General features: G+C 55.2%; 1 protein-coding gene across 25 annotated transcripts in view; it reads left to right on the forward strand.

Annotated features, from left to right (window-relative positions):
• Positions 1–12,183, forward strand: part of MACF1 (microtubule-actin crosslinking factor 1) — a 139,299-nt gene that overhangs the window by 68,876 nt on the left and 58,240 nt on the right. For 22 of the 25 annotated variants that reach the window (XM_027661218.1, XM_027661207.1, XM_027661219.1 and 19 more), the window contains 15 exons: positions 181–330; positions 566–781; positions 869–1,018; positions 1,837–2,070; positions 3,432–3,575; positions 3,662–3,895; positions 4,494–4,721; positions 5,269–5,790; positions 6,374–6,550; positions 7,034–7,157; positions 7,460–7,668; positions 8,221–8,538; positions 9,399–9,565; positions 10,610–10,766; positions 11,491–11,608. In XM_027661218.1, the coding sequence (XP_027517019.1) occupies positions 181–330; positions 566–781; positions 869–1,018; positions 1,837–2,070; positions 3,432–3,575; positions 3,662–3,895; positions 4,494–4,721; positions 5,269–5,790; positions 6,374–6,550; positions 7,034–7,157; positions 7,460–7,668; positions 8,221–8,538; positions 9,399–9,565; positions 10,610–10,766; positions 11,491–11,608 (3,148 nt within the window). The remainder of the gene's footprint in view (positions 1–180; positions 331–565; positions 782–868; positions 1,019–1,836; positions 2,071–3,431; positions 3,576–3,661; positions 3,896–4,493; positions 4,722–5,268; positions 5,791–6,373; positions 6,551–7,033; positions 7,158–7,459; positions 7,669–8,220; positions 8,539–9,398; positions 9,566–10,609; positions 10,767–11,490; positions 11,609–12,183) is intronic. The other 3 variants (XM_027661221.1, XM_027661217.1, XM_027661215.1) reach the window with 1 other exon arrangement.

The following is a 12,183-nucleotide window of genomic DNA, read 5'->3' on the forward strand; positions in this document are numbered from 1 at the left end:
ACATGTTTTATTTTTCCTGTAGTAAATCTTGTAGATAAGGCCAGCGAGTGGCAAGTCCATGAGCTGAAATGTTATTAACAGATTTCTCCTTTGAAAAAAAAAAAAAAAAGAGCGATGTATACCCCTTTGTTTTCTTTTCTGCTTAAATTTGAGGTTTCGTTTCCCTGTTTGATTCTGTAGATCAAGTTCAGCAAGAAGATGTGTCTGGAGCACGATGAGAAGCTGATATCTTATCTCTCCATGCTCCGAGATATCGAGATGAGAATCAAACGGGTGCAGTCAGCGGAGCAGAATTTGGCAGCCCTGCATGACCTGCTGCAGCAAGCAGAGGTGAGCAGGGCTGGGCCAGGCTTGGCTGGCGTTAGGCAGGACAGAGTTTGTCCCCCTTCTCCCCAGTCCTGGAGAAAGGCAGGCAAGTGCTGGCAGCTGAGCAGGGCTGGAGGGGGGGTGATGAATCTTTCTAGACACAGTGTTTGGAGCTGCATCTCCAAAACCTTTGCTCGGTTTTGGCAGCAGGAAGATGAAGTCACCCAGTCTTAGACATAACGGTGCTGTCTTGCCTCAGGCCCTGGGCGCTGAGCTGCGGGAGCTGAGCTTCCCAGTGAATCAGGAGTTGGACGCCGTGAGGTGGATTGTGGCCAACCCCCCTGAAGAAGTCCCTGAGCAATTACTGAAAGCTTTGGAGAAGGATGCCAAGAACCTCCAGAAGTCTCTGAGCTCTGCGAACGATGTCCTGGAGTCCCGGCTGCAAAACCTTCGTGGGGCGGCAGAAAACGAAAAGGTAGAGCTGGCAAATGTCCCTGCTGCCTGCTGCCCCCCTGAGCACCCCCAAAACTCCCTCTCTAAGCTGTATGTTTCTGTTTTTAAGGCTAAAATCCTGGCACATCACGAGGCTCTTCAGGGCAAGCTCCAGGAGCTGCTGAGCTGGGTCTCTGGCACCGCAGAGTCGCTGGATGACAGCGATTATCACCAGGCGACCGATTCCAACAGCTTGAGTCGCTGCCTGCACCACTACAAGGTAACCATGGCAATGCCCCTAATCCTTGAGGCTGATGAACTTGCTGCCCTTTGCATGGAGGAGAAGCTTTTAATCCTGCTTCCCTCCTGGAGCCTACCAAGGGTTTGCCCTTATCCTGTGCTGCAGTAGGAGCGACCGTACTGTATTTGCTCCAAGGTCACTTGTTTCCACAATACACAAAGGATCTGCTTTGGCTGTTTAGGGAACATGCTTCACTGCAGGTGTGTGGTGGGGGCTGAATGACCAGGAATAATTCCCATCAGGCTGTTGAGGAAAGAGCTGCTTTCTCTGGAAGGGCTCTGAGAGCCCCCTCCATCACACCTGCCCTGGTCTCCATCACCTGTACAAGGAGCCTGGTCTCCCCTCCACATTTTTCCATCTTCTAGCAATAACTTTAAAGATATTTTCAAGTTCAGCATCTCCCACTTGCTTTTAGCACCTTGGCACTGAAGTCAGTGGATCAAAGGCTTTGAGAACTGGTGGTGGCACATGGAGTCACCATGACCTGGACACAGCTGGTGGCAGTTCCAGGCCTGGGTGACCTTCACACCCAAGGGCAGCCCTGCATTTCTGCTCCAAGCAACCTCTTGGTGAGGTGCCTCCAGCACCTGTGAAGAGGAACTACAGTGGGATGCTCTCACCTCCCTGCTGAGTGTGATTTTGGGGGCATTTGGTATTTCTGGAATGTATTTCTCGTAGCAAAGCACTTTTTTTTGGGTGCTGCCCATCCGCATGTCCCACCTGAAGGTGGGAAGCAGCGCAGGCCAGCACTGGCTGCAGGGTCATTTTACCTGACAGGTCTTTTCTCTCCCATTCAGGAGCTGAAAGAGCCCCTCACCGACACCAAGTCTCAGCTGGACGCCACCGCCTTCGACATCCAGTTCTTCATCTCAGAGCACGCCCAGGACTTAACGCCCCAGCAGAGCAGGCAGCTGCTGAGGCTGCTCAACGAGCTGCAGAAGGCTTTCCGGGACCTGTCGGAGCGCGTGACGGCGCGGGTGGAGGTGCTGCAGGTCTGTCTCCAGCAAGCGGAGCAGACGGACCAGGTGAAGGTTGTGAGACATCTGCTCTGCCTTGGCTGCCCTTTGCTCGCTGAGGCGCTTTCCCGGCCGCAGGAACCCGCGCCGAGACACCTCCTGTTCTGGGATTTCACGTGCATGCCGCTCACAGTTTGTGACTTCTCGTTGCACATCATGAGCTTCCTCTAAAAGTCTTCCTTTCTTCCCGTCACGTGGCTCCCAGGCGGAAAGTCTCTTTCCTCCCAAAATACCTGGAGGCCTCGTGAGGTCTGGGTAGCGCAGCCTGGCAGCCCTCGTGGAGCTGCTTTGGACTGGATGGAATAAACCCCTGTAACCCTGCCAGAAATCCCTGTGCAGAGGGGCCACCACAGATACCCAGCAGTGTTAATGTCTTATTTCCACTGCACACGTTGCTGTCCCAGGGAAAGAGCTGACAATGTATCAAGGACCAAAGCAAGTCCTCAGATCTCTGCTGCACTGCTGCAGCACCCATCACTGCATGGATCCTCTTATTCAAAACAGGATTAATGTGTTTTTTATTAACAATTGCTCTCTGTAACTCTTGCCTGTCCCCTCTGGAGTGTGTGTGTGTATATTAACCAGTTTGCTTTGCCTTTTCAGATTGAGTGTGCGCCCATCCTAACCCAGGAAGAACTCGCTTTGCAGCTGAAGAGCTCTTAAGAAGGCTCTTTCAATTTGCTTCTGTTGTTTTATCTTATGACTGGGAGAAAACAAGCACAGTGTTTTGCACAAGTTTGTACATCACCTTGCTGAAATGCTCAATGAAAAACTCAGAAACCTTTTATCTCCCTTGGGAAAGGGGAACAGGGGTGTTGCAGGGACTCTCAGGTCACATCATGCTCAATTGCTCAAACAGGCGCTTCTGTGTTGTGCTCTGGCAGCAAAAGGAGGAGCTGGATCAGCAAAGAAATGCTTTCCCTCTCCAGGGCTCCTTCTCCAACCCCATGATCATAAAAAAACCAGCCTTTTTGGGTTGTCTGGGGCTCCACAGTGGTGCTGCCTAACTCAGGTTGTTGTTACCTCTCTTTTGATGAGTTTCTGCTGCTGTTTTAATGTCTGTAACGTGGAATGCAAAAGGCACAGAAACTTGTGATCGAGTTTTCCTGGGAGAGGAGTGCAGCTCTACTTTGAAGCTCAACAGGCTCCTCAGAGAGAAACCTGCTCGAGTGGTGGCAACAGCTTGGCAGGGATGGGGCACCTGCAACTGGAGAGGGAGAAGGAGCTCCTGGAGAGCCACAAAAGGCGTTTTCTGTGCTGCATCCTCATCTTCAGGAGCTGCTCCAGCTGTAACCTCTCACCTTGCCTTTCAGCAGTGTGAGTGGAAGTGCAGCACTGGTACTGACTGTCCCCTGTCCCCTTTCCTCTGCCCGCAGACGCTGCAGGAGCAGCAGGCAGCCCGGGCACAGAGCCTGGCCGAGCTGAGCCGCTGGCTGGGCCAGGCAGAGGACACGCTGACAGAGCAGCAGAGAGCAGAAGGGGACCTGTCTGCCCTGCAGCAGAGGCAAAGTGATGTTAAGGTCAGTGCTGTAATTTAAAAAAGGGGGGGGCAGGAGGTGGAGGGGCTCAGAGGAGCACTCGGAGCCTCACGGCATCGTCTGCCCAGGAGCTGCAGAGGAACATCCACACCCGAGCCGCCTCCTTCGCCAGCGTCCTGAAAAGCACAGAGGAGTTTTTGGAGGAGAATAAGGCCAAGATGGAGCCCGGGGAGCTGGCAGCACTGCAGGAGAACCTCCAGCGTGCCAAGGAGCAATACCAGTCCCTGCAGGAGAGGACAGAGGTGGCCCAGAAGGAGCTGGAGAGTGCTGTGAGTGCTGCAGTGCAGCAGGAGACTGAGAAGGTAATGAGAAAAGAGCTGTAGTCTCTGGGCTCTGCTTGAGGAGGACAGTGAGGTCCAGTTGGAGTTGTTCAGGGTTCTGGCAGTTATCTGGGTGATGTAGCTTAAAGCGATTTGTGGTCCCATCCTGGGTGTCCCGCCTGGCAAGGTGTCCCCTGGACATTTCTGTCATAAAATGCCTTGAGAGTTGTAACCATGGATGAGCTGGTTGTGGAGGAAGTGGGGGAGAGAAAGGCCTATTGCTCTGCCTTTAGGGTGACCTTCAGTGGGAGTGAGAATGCCAGTCACCTCCCTGTGCTGGTGGTGCAGGTGATGCTCCCACCTGGGTGTGTGGAGCCCTTCAGGGAGGGGACCCTGGGTTGTGTCGGGGGTGAGAAATGCAGTGGAGCAGAGAGGCTGAATTTATTCACAGCTTCTTTGCAGCTTCTAGAGAGCCACAGAAGGTTTTGGAGACCTGTGAGTGTGCCTGAGAGGCACTTTTCTGAGGCTGGAAAACTCCTTGGGTTTTTTCTTGTGTTGATTTGTGCCTCCCTCCCCCATGGAGCAGTTTGCTGAACATGCAAAAAACGGTTCTTTTCATCTGGGGCGTTTGTGCTTTCAGGTGAAAGCTGCCAAAGAGCTGGAGGAGAACAGCAATAAGATCGATTCCCTTTTGAACTGGGTGGCATCGCTGGAGCAGAAGGGAGGGCTCCCGGAGTACAGACCTCACCCTGCCAAGCAAGAGGCAGGGACAGGAGCAGGGACAGGCTCTCGGGATGTCCCCGACGGCCGCGTGGTTGGAGCAGACAGCGCTGCCGGGAGCCTGGATGAGCAGTACGAGAGGCTGAAGGTCAGGACTGACACCTTGTCCCTCTCAAAGCTTTCTGCCCCATGCACTGACCCTGCCTCCACTGCTGGTGCAGAGCTGGGAATAGGATGGGGTATTGGGTGCATCTGGCCCCTGGGACACGTGATCTTCCATATGGGAGGCTTGGAAAGTCCCTGCCTGACTTCCTGATGGAAATACAGGCTGTGTGGTGGGTGGGTGCCTGGCAGAGTGTAATCAGGGTAATGAGAGAAGGTGCCAATCGTGGTCAGAGAAGGCAGAACCCCTGTATCCCAGCCGGGGGGTTCCCCACCTTGCTGGTGCTGTGTCATAGAATTCCAGACTGGTTTGGGTTGGAAGGGACCCTAAAGCTCACCTACTTCCAACCTCCTGCCGTGGGCAGGGACACCTTCCACTAGCCCAGGTTGCTCAGGGCCCCATCCGACCTGGCCTTGAACACTTCCAGGGATGGGGCAGCCCCAGCTGTTGGGGGTTGTGGAGGCTCAGTCACACTCGTGGTGGGCAGAGACCCTCTGTCACAAGCATCACCTTTGCTCGCTGGATCTTTCAGGCCCAGCACCAGGAGCTGCTGTCCCAGCAGCAGGACGTCATCCTGGCCACACAGTCAGCTCAGGCTTTCCTGGACAAGCACGGCCACAGCCTGGCCGGGGAGGAGCGGGAGCGGCTCCAGGGCCAGCTGGCCGAGCTGAAGGACCAGTACTCGGCGTCCCTCTCGCAGTCAGAGACGCGGCTGAAGCAAGTGCAGGTCCTGCGGGACGAGCTGCACAAGTTCCTGCGGGACCACGGGGAGTTCGAGGCGTGGCTGACGCAGGCGGAGCAGGACCTGGAGGGGATGTCCAAGGGGGACGGTGACCCCGCGGCCCTGCGGCGGCTGCTCGCGCGCCAGGGCAGCTTCTCCGAGGACGTGATCTCCCACAAGGGCGACCTGCGGTTCGTCACCATGTCAGGGCAGAAGGTTCTGGATGTTGAGGGAGCTGCTGGGGACGCCGAGTCCCAGCTGCTGATGTCCAAGAGCGTGGTCAAGAGCAAACTGGAGGACGCGACGCAGAGATACACCACACTGCACTCCAAGGTACGGGAAGGGCTTTGCAGGGCTGGGAGTGGAACCCTGGGTGCTGTTTTCCAGGGATGGCAGAGGGACATTTCTCTTGAGTGTTTGGCTGGACTTCCAGGACATATGTAGACTGTAGGGCAAGGATTGTCTTCAGAGAATCATAGAATCATAGAATCAGCCGGGTTGGAAAAGACCTCCGAGATCATCAAGTCCAACCCTTGATCCAACCCTGCCGTGGTTACCAGACCATGGCACTGATGCCACATCCAGTCTCATCTTAAACACCTCCAGGGCCAGTGAATCCACCACCTCCCTGGGCAGCCCATTACAGTGTCTGGTTACTCTCTCTGTAAAATATTTTTTCCTAATATTCAACCTAAACCTCTCCTGGCACAGCTTAAGACCATGCCCTCTTGTCTTCTTCAAGGCTTGGGCAAGGCAGCACCTTTTAGCTTGGTGCTGGTCTGCATGCTGCCTCCTGTAACTACTTTAACATGTGGCAGGGTTAATGTTTTAATTATTTTTTTCTTCCTCGACGATTTCTGTGCCTTTTCCATGGGTTGCCCACGTCCTCCTGTCACGTCTCGTTGCTCCTTTGCAGTGCTCCAAGCTTGGCTCCCACCTGAACACCTTGCTGGAGCACTACCAGCAGTTCCAGGAGGTGGCAGAGTCTCTCAGGACGTGGCTGCAGGAGAGTGAAGCTGCTGTTGGGAAGCTGCTCTCAGAGATGGTTTCTTCAGATCCAGCTGTCCTGCAGAAGCAGCTTGCCATCACGAAGGTACAGGAGCCTTTGGTGACCTCCTGGGAGGTGTTTGAGCCTGGAAGGGAATTTGGCTGCACTGAGCAGTCAACAGCAGGAAAGAAACTCTTCCCCACTGGATTTTTTTTTGCCAGTTGAGTGCAAAGATGCAGCTGCAGATGCAGCAGGTCCTGCTGCTGCAGATCAAGTGGGGTCAGATTCTCGGGAAGGGTGCTCAGCCAGGACGAGGGGCTGCAGTCACAGGCACCCCAGCAGGATATAGAGGGAGACATTCCTCCCCTGTGAGGGTGACTGGGTGCTGGGACAGCCCAAGCCCTCTGATCCAGCTCTGCCTGCAGCATGGGGTTGGACTTTCCAAGCTACATTATTATTTTTCTTAGTGTTTTAGTGATTAAGTGAAGAGGATCCCTCAGAGGGTTTAAATGGAGCCCTGAGCTCCCTGTGAGTGGAGTTCTCCTGCCTGACCCATCACTGATTTTGGCTTTTTTCTTGTCAAAGCAGCAGCTGCAGGGAGACCTGGCTGAGCACCAGGTGCCAGTGGAGAAGCTCCAGAAAGCAGCTCGGTCCCTGCTGGAGATACAAGGAGAGCCAGCCCCTGACCACGGGCATATTCGGGAAACAACAGGTATGGAGCAAAGCAGCTGCCATTGTCAGCAGGGCTGGTTGGGGAGAGTGAAAACAAACCAGGGAGGGAGCAGAGATGAAGTTTCCTACTTTTGGGGGAGGTAAACACACAGCAGTGCATCCTCAGGGCTGCGCTTGGGAAGGGCTCTGACAGCATGCGTTGGGTCCCCTGTCTCACTGATACATTTGTGGGCAGGGATTTGTTGTCAGTGAAAGTTCTGGAGGAGCCAAAGGTGGCCCTCGCTGCTCTCTGAGCACTTTGAGCTCTTTGCCACTGATTCTCCTTTGTGCTGAACTCTGCAGATGCCATCGTGAGCCGGTTCCAGAACCTCTCCCAGCAGATGTCCGAGCGCTCGGACCTGCTGCAGAAATCCATCGCCCAGTCCCAGAGCGTCCAGGAGAGCCTGGAGAGCCTCCTCCAGTCAGTGGCTGAGATTGAGAAGAGCCTGGAGAGGGACCAGCCGGCTGAGCTCTCTTCCACCTCCATCCAGGACTCTCTTGCCACGAGCGTGGTAAGGCTGGGCCCAACTCCCTCACCTCAAACACACCCGTGCGGGACCTGCACTGTGCAAGGGATTGCTGGGGTTTAGCCACAGTGTTTTGAAAACACCAAAAAAATCCTAAAAAGGGATATGAGCAGAACCTTTGCTTAATATAATAGAACTACAAAATTATTTGGGTTGGAGGGGACCTGAAAGACCATCTCGTTCCAACCCCCTGCCATGAACAGGGACACCTTCCACTAGGCCAGGTTGCTCCCATCCAACTGGGGCATTCACAGCTTCTCTGGGCGACCTGTGCCTGTGCCAGGTCACAGACTTGTTGGAAGTCTCCTTTTTTCTTTGCTAACAAGTCAGGGTTGGATTTCAGGCACCCGGGGGAATGCAGAGCGGGTTGGGGAGATCAGAAAGGGAGGGAAAAGCGGGGTAGAAAACTATTCTTTCCCTCCCCTGGTTGTCTCAGAGCACATGCCGCTGCTCCCACGGGCAACCCAGCCAGTTCACACCAGTTTTGCTCAAGAACCTCCCTAAAATGCCCTCCCTCTCCATGTGTGCCCACCACAGAAGCTGAAGCAGGACATCGCCCGGCAGAAGAGCTGCCTGGAAGCCACCCGGGAGATGGTGACGCGGTTCATGGAGGCCGCAGACAGCCCCACGGCCTCCGCCCTGCAGGACAAGCTGGCCGAGGTCACGGAGCAGTTTGGGAGGCTGTGCCAGCAGCAGCAGGAGCGGGAGGATGCCCTGAAGGGCCTCCTCCCCAAGGTGGAGCAGTACGAGCAGCTCTCGGAGAAGCTGCAGCAGTTCACGGAGAGCAGAACGCGGATGTTGGCGTCTGGGAACCAGCCGGACCGGGACATCGCTCACTTCTCCCAGCACATCCAGGTGAGGAGCAGGGGCAGAAGGCTCTGCCTGCAGTGGGTTTCTGAGGCAGGACCTCTGTGGGCTCTTTGCCTGCAGAAGGGAGTGTGGCTGGAGTGGATGAGGCTGTTTCCAGCAGTTAGAGAAGGAAATGGCATTTCCCAAGAGTCAGACTGGTTTTTAGATGGGACCTCTAGGAAGGCTTTTAGGGACCAGTCCAAATATAGCAGAGTTTTACCAATTAAAGACTAATATAGCAAAATTCCCATATGCTGGCGGTGAGCTTGGTGAAGGATGGGACAGAGGCCTTGGAGATCTTAGAACCAGAGAATGATGGAGTATTTTGGGTTGGAAGGAACCTTAAATATTATCTCATTCTAAGCTCCCTGTCATGGACAGGGACATCTTTCACCAGACCAGGGGTCTCAGGGCCTGCTCTTGAACACTTCCAGGGATGCCATGCGTTGTGGTGGCTGGTCATGGCTGTGCAGGATTCCTCCCTCTGGCTTCCTACAAGTGCTCTGCTACAGAGGGTGGTTCATCCACAGCCTCAGAAATGCCCTAAGGTGGCATAAAACCAGGCATTTGTGCTGGGAGGGGTGTGGGTGATTTGACTTAGTCTGGGGCACCCCATCCCATCCCAGTCACAGTGTGGCCTTCCAGCAGCACAGGGGAAGGTGAGACTTGCTCCTGCAGCAACTTAAAGTATTTGCTGAGCTGGATTTGGGGGAGCAGGTGGGAGTGGGTCATACCTGGCACAGCTGCAGTCCACTGGATGGCACTGGAGCCATCCATGGCTCTGCCCACAGAGGGTCTCTCCAGCTCACCTCTACCTGTGTCTGCTGGTGGGGAACATGACTAGCATCGCCCTTTGCTTTTGGCAGGAGCTGAATTCAGAGATGAGGCAGCACCAGGAGGACCTGACCACCCTGGAGCACCTGGGTGCCGAGCTGAGCTCCTGTGGCTTTGCCCCTGGTGCCTTCCAGCAGCAGGAGAAACTGCAAAGCCTGAAGAAAGACTTCCTGCAGCTACAGAAGGTGGCAAAGGAGAGGTGAGTCCCAGGGACCCAGCCACTCCCTGGGGAGGTGGGTTTGGGGGTGGCTTCATGGCCTGAGCAAGACTCTGTGGAGGTCTCCCCTCCAAGGGGGGGCACGAGCAAACTCTTCCTGCCACCCTCCTCCCACGCCAGGAGCCGGAGGCAGCTCGATCCAGCTGACGCTTTAAAAAAAGCCTTGGCTGGGGGCGTTGGGAAAAATTCCTGGTGCTGCAGGAGCCGGTGTTATGCGTTTCCCGGCGTGTGGGCTGCCACAGCTCCACCCCAGAGCATCTTGCAGGAGGGGAGCAGGGTGCTGGCAGAGGATCAGGAGGCTCTCCAGGAGGGGACAGAGCACAGCAGAGTCACCTGAAGTCGGGATAAAGCAGAGCTTGAGCTCGGATTGGCTGTGGCAGCTTGAGCAGGGTCAGAGCAACAGCATCCCTGGGGGTCACAGCTCTCTGGCTGTGTCTCCAAAATCCATAGGGAACACAGGGAAGGTGATGGGGAAAAGCAGATGAAAGTCACAACAATCCCCAGTAATTCAGCGCTCTGCAGGCTGCTCGCAGCTGCAGTCAGCAGGGATGAGCCAGAGGGGCCCGTGGCTCCCATCCGGGGGCTGCCTTGTTCCTCCAGGATGAGCTGAATAGATGGAGCTGTGGCCAGGGAGGAGGGGCAGCACAGCCTGGGCTCCCCAGGGATGCAGCTGCCTGGGGGGACACGACATGAATGAGCCCTGTCATCCCCAAAGCTTCGCTTTTCCCAGGACAAAGATCCCAGTGCAGAGTCAGAGCAGGTTGGCAGTGGTGGTCCCACGGCTGTTGGCTACCACTGTGCTGCCCAAAAGTGCCACCAGCCACGATCTGGGGGGTCAGCAGCAGTGAGAGGCTGGCACTGCGTGCACCCCGTTTTGGCTGGCACTGGCTGGGCTGTTCCCAGGCAACATCTAATAATAATAATTAAAAAAAAGGGCTCCTAGAGACACAACTGTGCTACATTCAGGAGGGGGTAATTGCAAGGCAAAGCACGAGCTCTGACTCTCTGAAACCTTTTCACTCTCAGAGAAAAGGATGCGTCGTCCTGCCAGGAGCAACTGGACGAGTTTCGGAATCTGGTTGGCGCCATGAGGAAGTGGCTGAGGGAGAGCGAAGGCAAAATGCCGCCTGCTGAGACCTCCCTGGGCACCCAGGAGCTGCACCAGCGCAGGCAGCAGGTCCAGGTGGGGCAAAGGGAGCTGGAATCTGACCGGAAAAAATTGGCAGCTGGTGTGGAAATGCTGGAACGTGGAATAAATTCCAGGAAGCAGAGTCCTGGGAGGTGGTTTGCGGTCTCGGGAATCCTCGCTGTGCATCCAGTGGCTTGCAGAGAAGGGAGCAGCGTGAGATTCCTCTCGGGCACTGCCTGGTTTCCCTTCCCTCCCCCTGCCTGCTCTGGGCGGGATTTGGGAGTGGGAGACCCAAGCACACTGAGTGTTTCCCTGTGGCAGACATAGAAGGTGGCCTCCTGTCACCCGAGCCCCCGCTCCCCTCCGGCACAGGGATGCTGCAAATCGGGATGTGCCAAGGGATTGACTCAGAGGCAGAGCAGCTCTGCTGAGTCACCCACATCCCTCGCACCCCACGGCACCCACCGGGCTCCGGCTGGGCTCAGCCAGGCTGGGCTGTGCAGGGAGGAGGAGGAGGAGGGACGTCCCCAAAATGGTGGGAGGGAGAAGATTTCCTTCAACAGACCCATTAGTTAAGGAAGAGCTTTTCACTCCTTCATTCCCCTGGCAAAAATAGATGTTTCACACCCACTTTCCCAGCACGGCCTCTTTGCCACGTGCTGGTTCCCTGGGTGCTGTGTCCTGGTGCCACCGTGTCACCTCAGAGGTGACAGGTGAGGAAGGGAGGGCTGTGACCGGGCAAGCACGGCCTCCAATCCCAACCTTTGCTTTCAAACAGGATCTCCTGGAGGAATGGAAGGGGAAGGGGGCCCAAGTGGAGGAGATTGGCCGCAGAGGGACCCTCCTGGAGAACCTGATCGTGGAGATTACGGCCCCCAACACCCCGCCCAAAGCAGGTGAGTTGTAGCCCACTCTCCTGAGGATGCCTCATTCCTCAGCACTCCACTGTCTCCACTGCATCTTCTGAGCCTGCCTTGAGCAAAAAATGGGGCTATTTCCCCCTTTTAGCCAAATTCAGAGGACCCATGGCAGTCTGAGTATCGTGGGGTTGAAAGTGGTTGAGTCACTGGTGCTCATTGCATTAATGCATCAGCCTAACTTGGCTTAATTAGTTGTAGCCTAACAAGCTCTGAATTACCCTGTGTCTGCTGTGGGGACACATATAACTGCTTGGATAGAGCATGAGAGCTCCATGAAATGGAACATGAGAACTGGGGGTCTGGGCTATCAGCCCTGCAGGGAGCTCGTGGAGGTGGCTCTTTGCTTTCTCCTGGTGATGTGCTTCAGCCTCCTGAGGGCTGGAGTGTTTTAATCAAACTCCAGCATTTGGGTTTCATATCTGGATGACATTTAAGGCTGCGATATTCAGATGTGATTTGCTGGTCTCCTTTTTGGCTTCAAGTCTGTGAAGCAATGAGATTATGTCTGGTTTATTTGGAAACCAACTCCAAGATGTCTTCCAGCTTGTGAA

This window comes from Corapipo altera, unplaced genomic scaffold (assembly GCF_003945725.1).
Source record: "Corapipo altera isolate COAL_440 unplaced genomic scaffold, ASM394572v1 201, whole genome shotgun sequence".
Lineage (NCBI taxonomy): Eukaryota > Metazoa > Chordata > Aves > Passeriformes > Pipridae > Corapipo > Corapipo altera.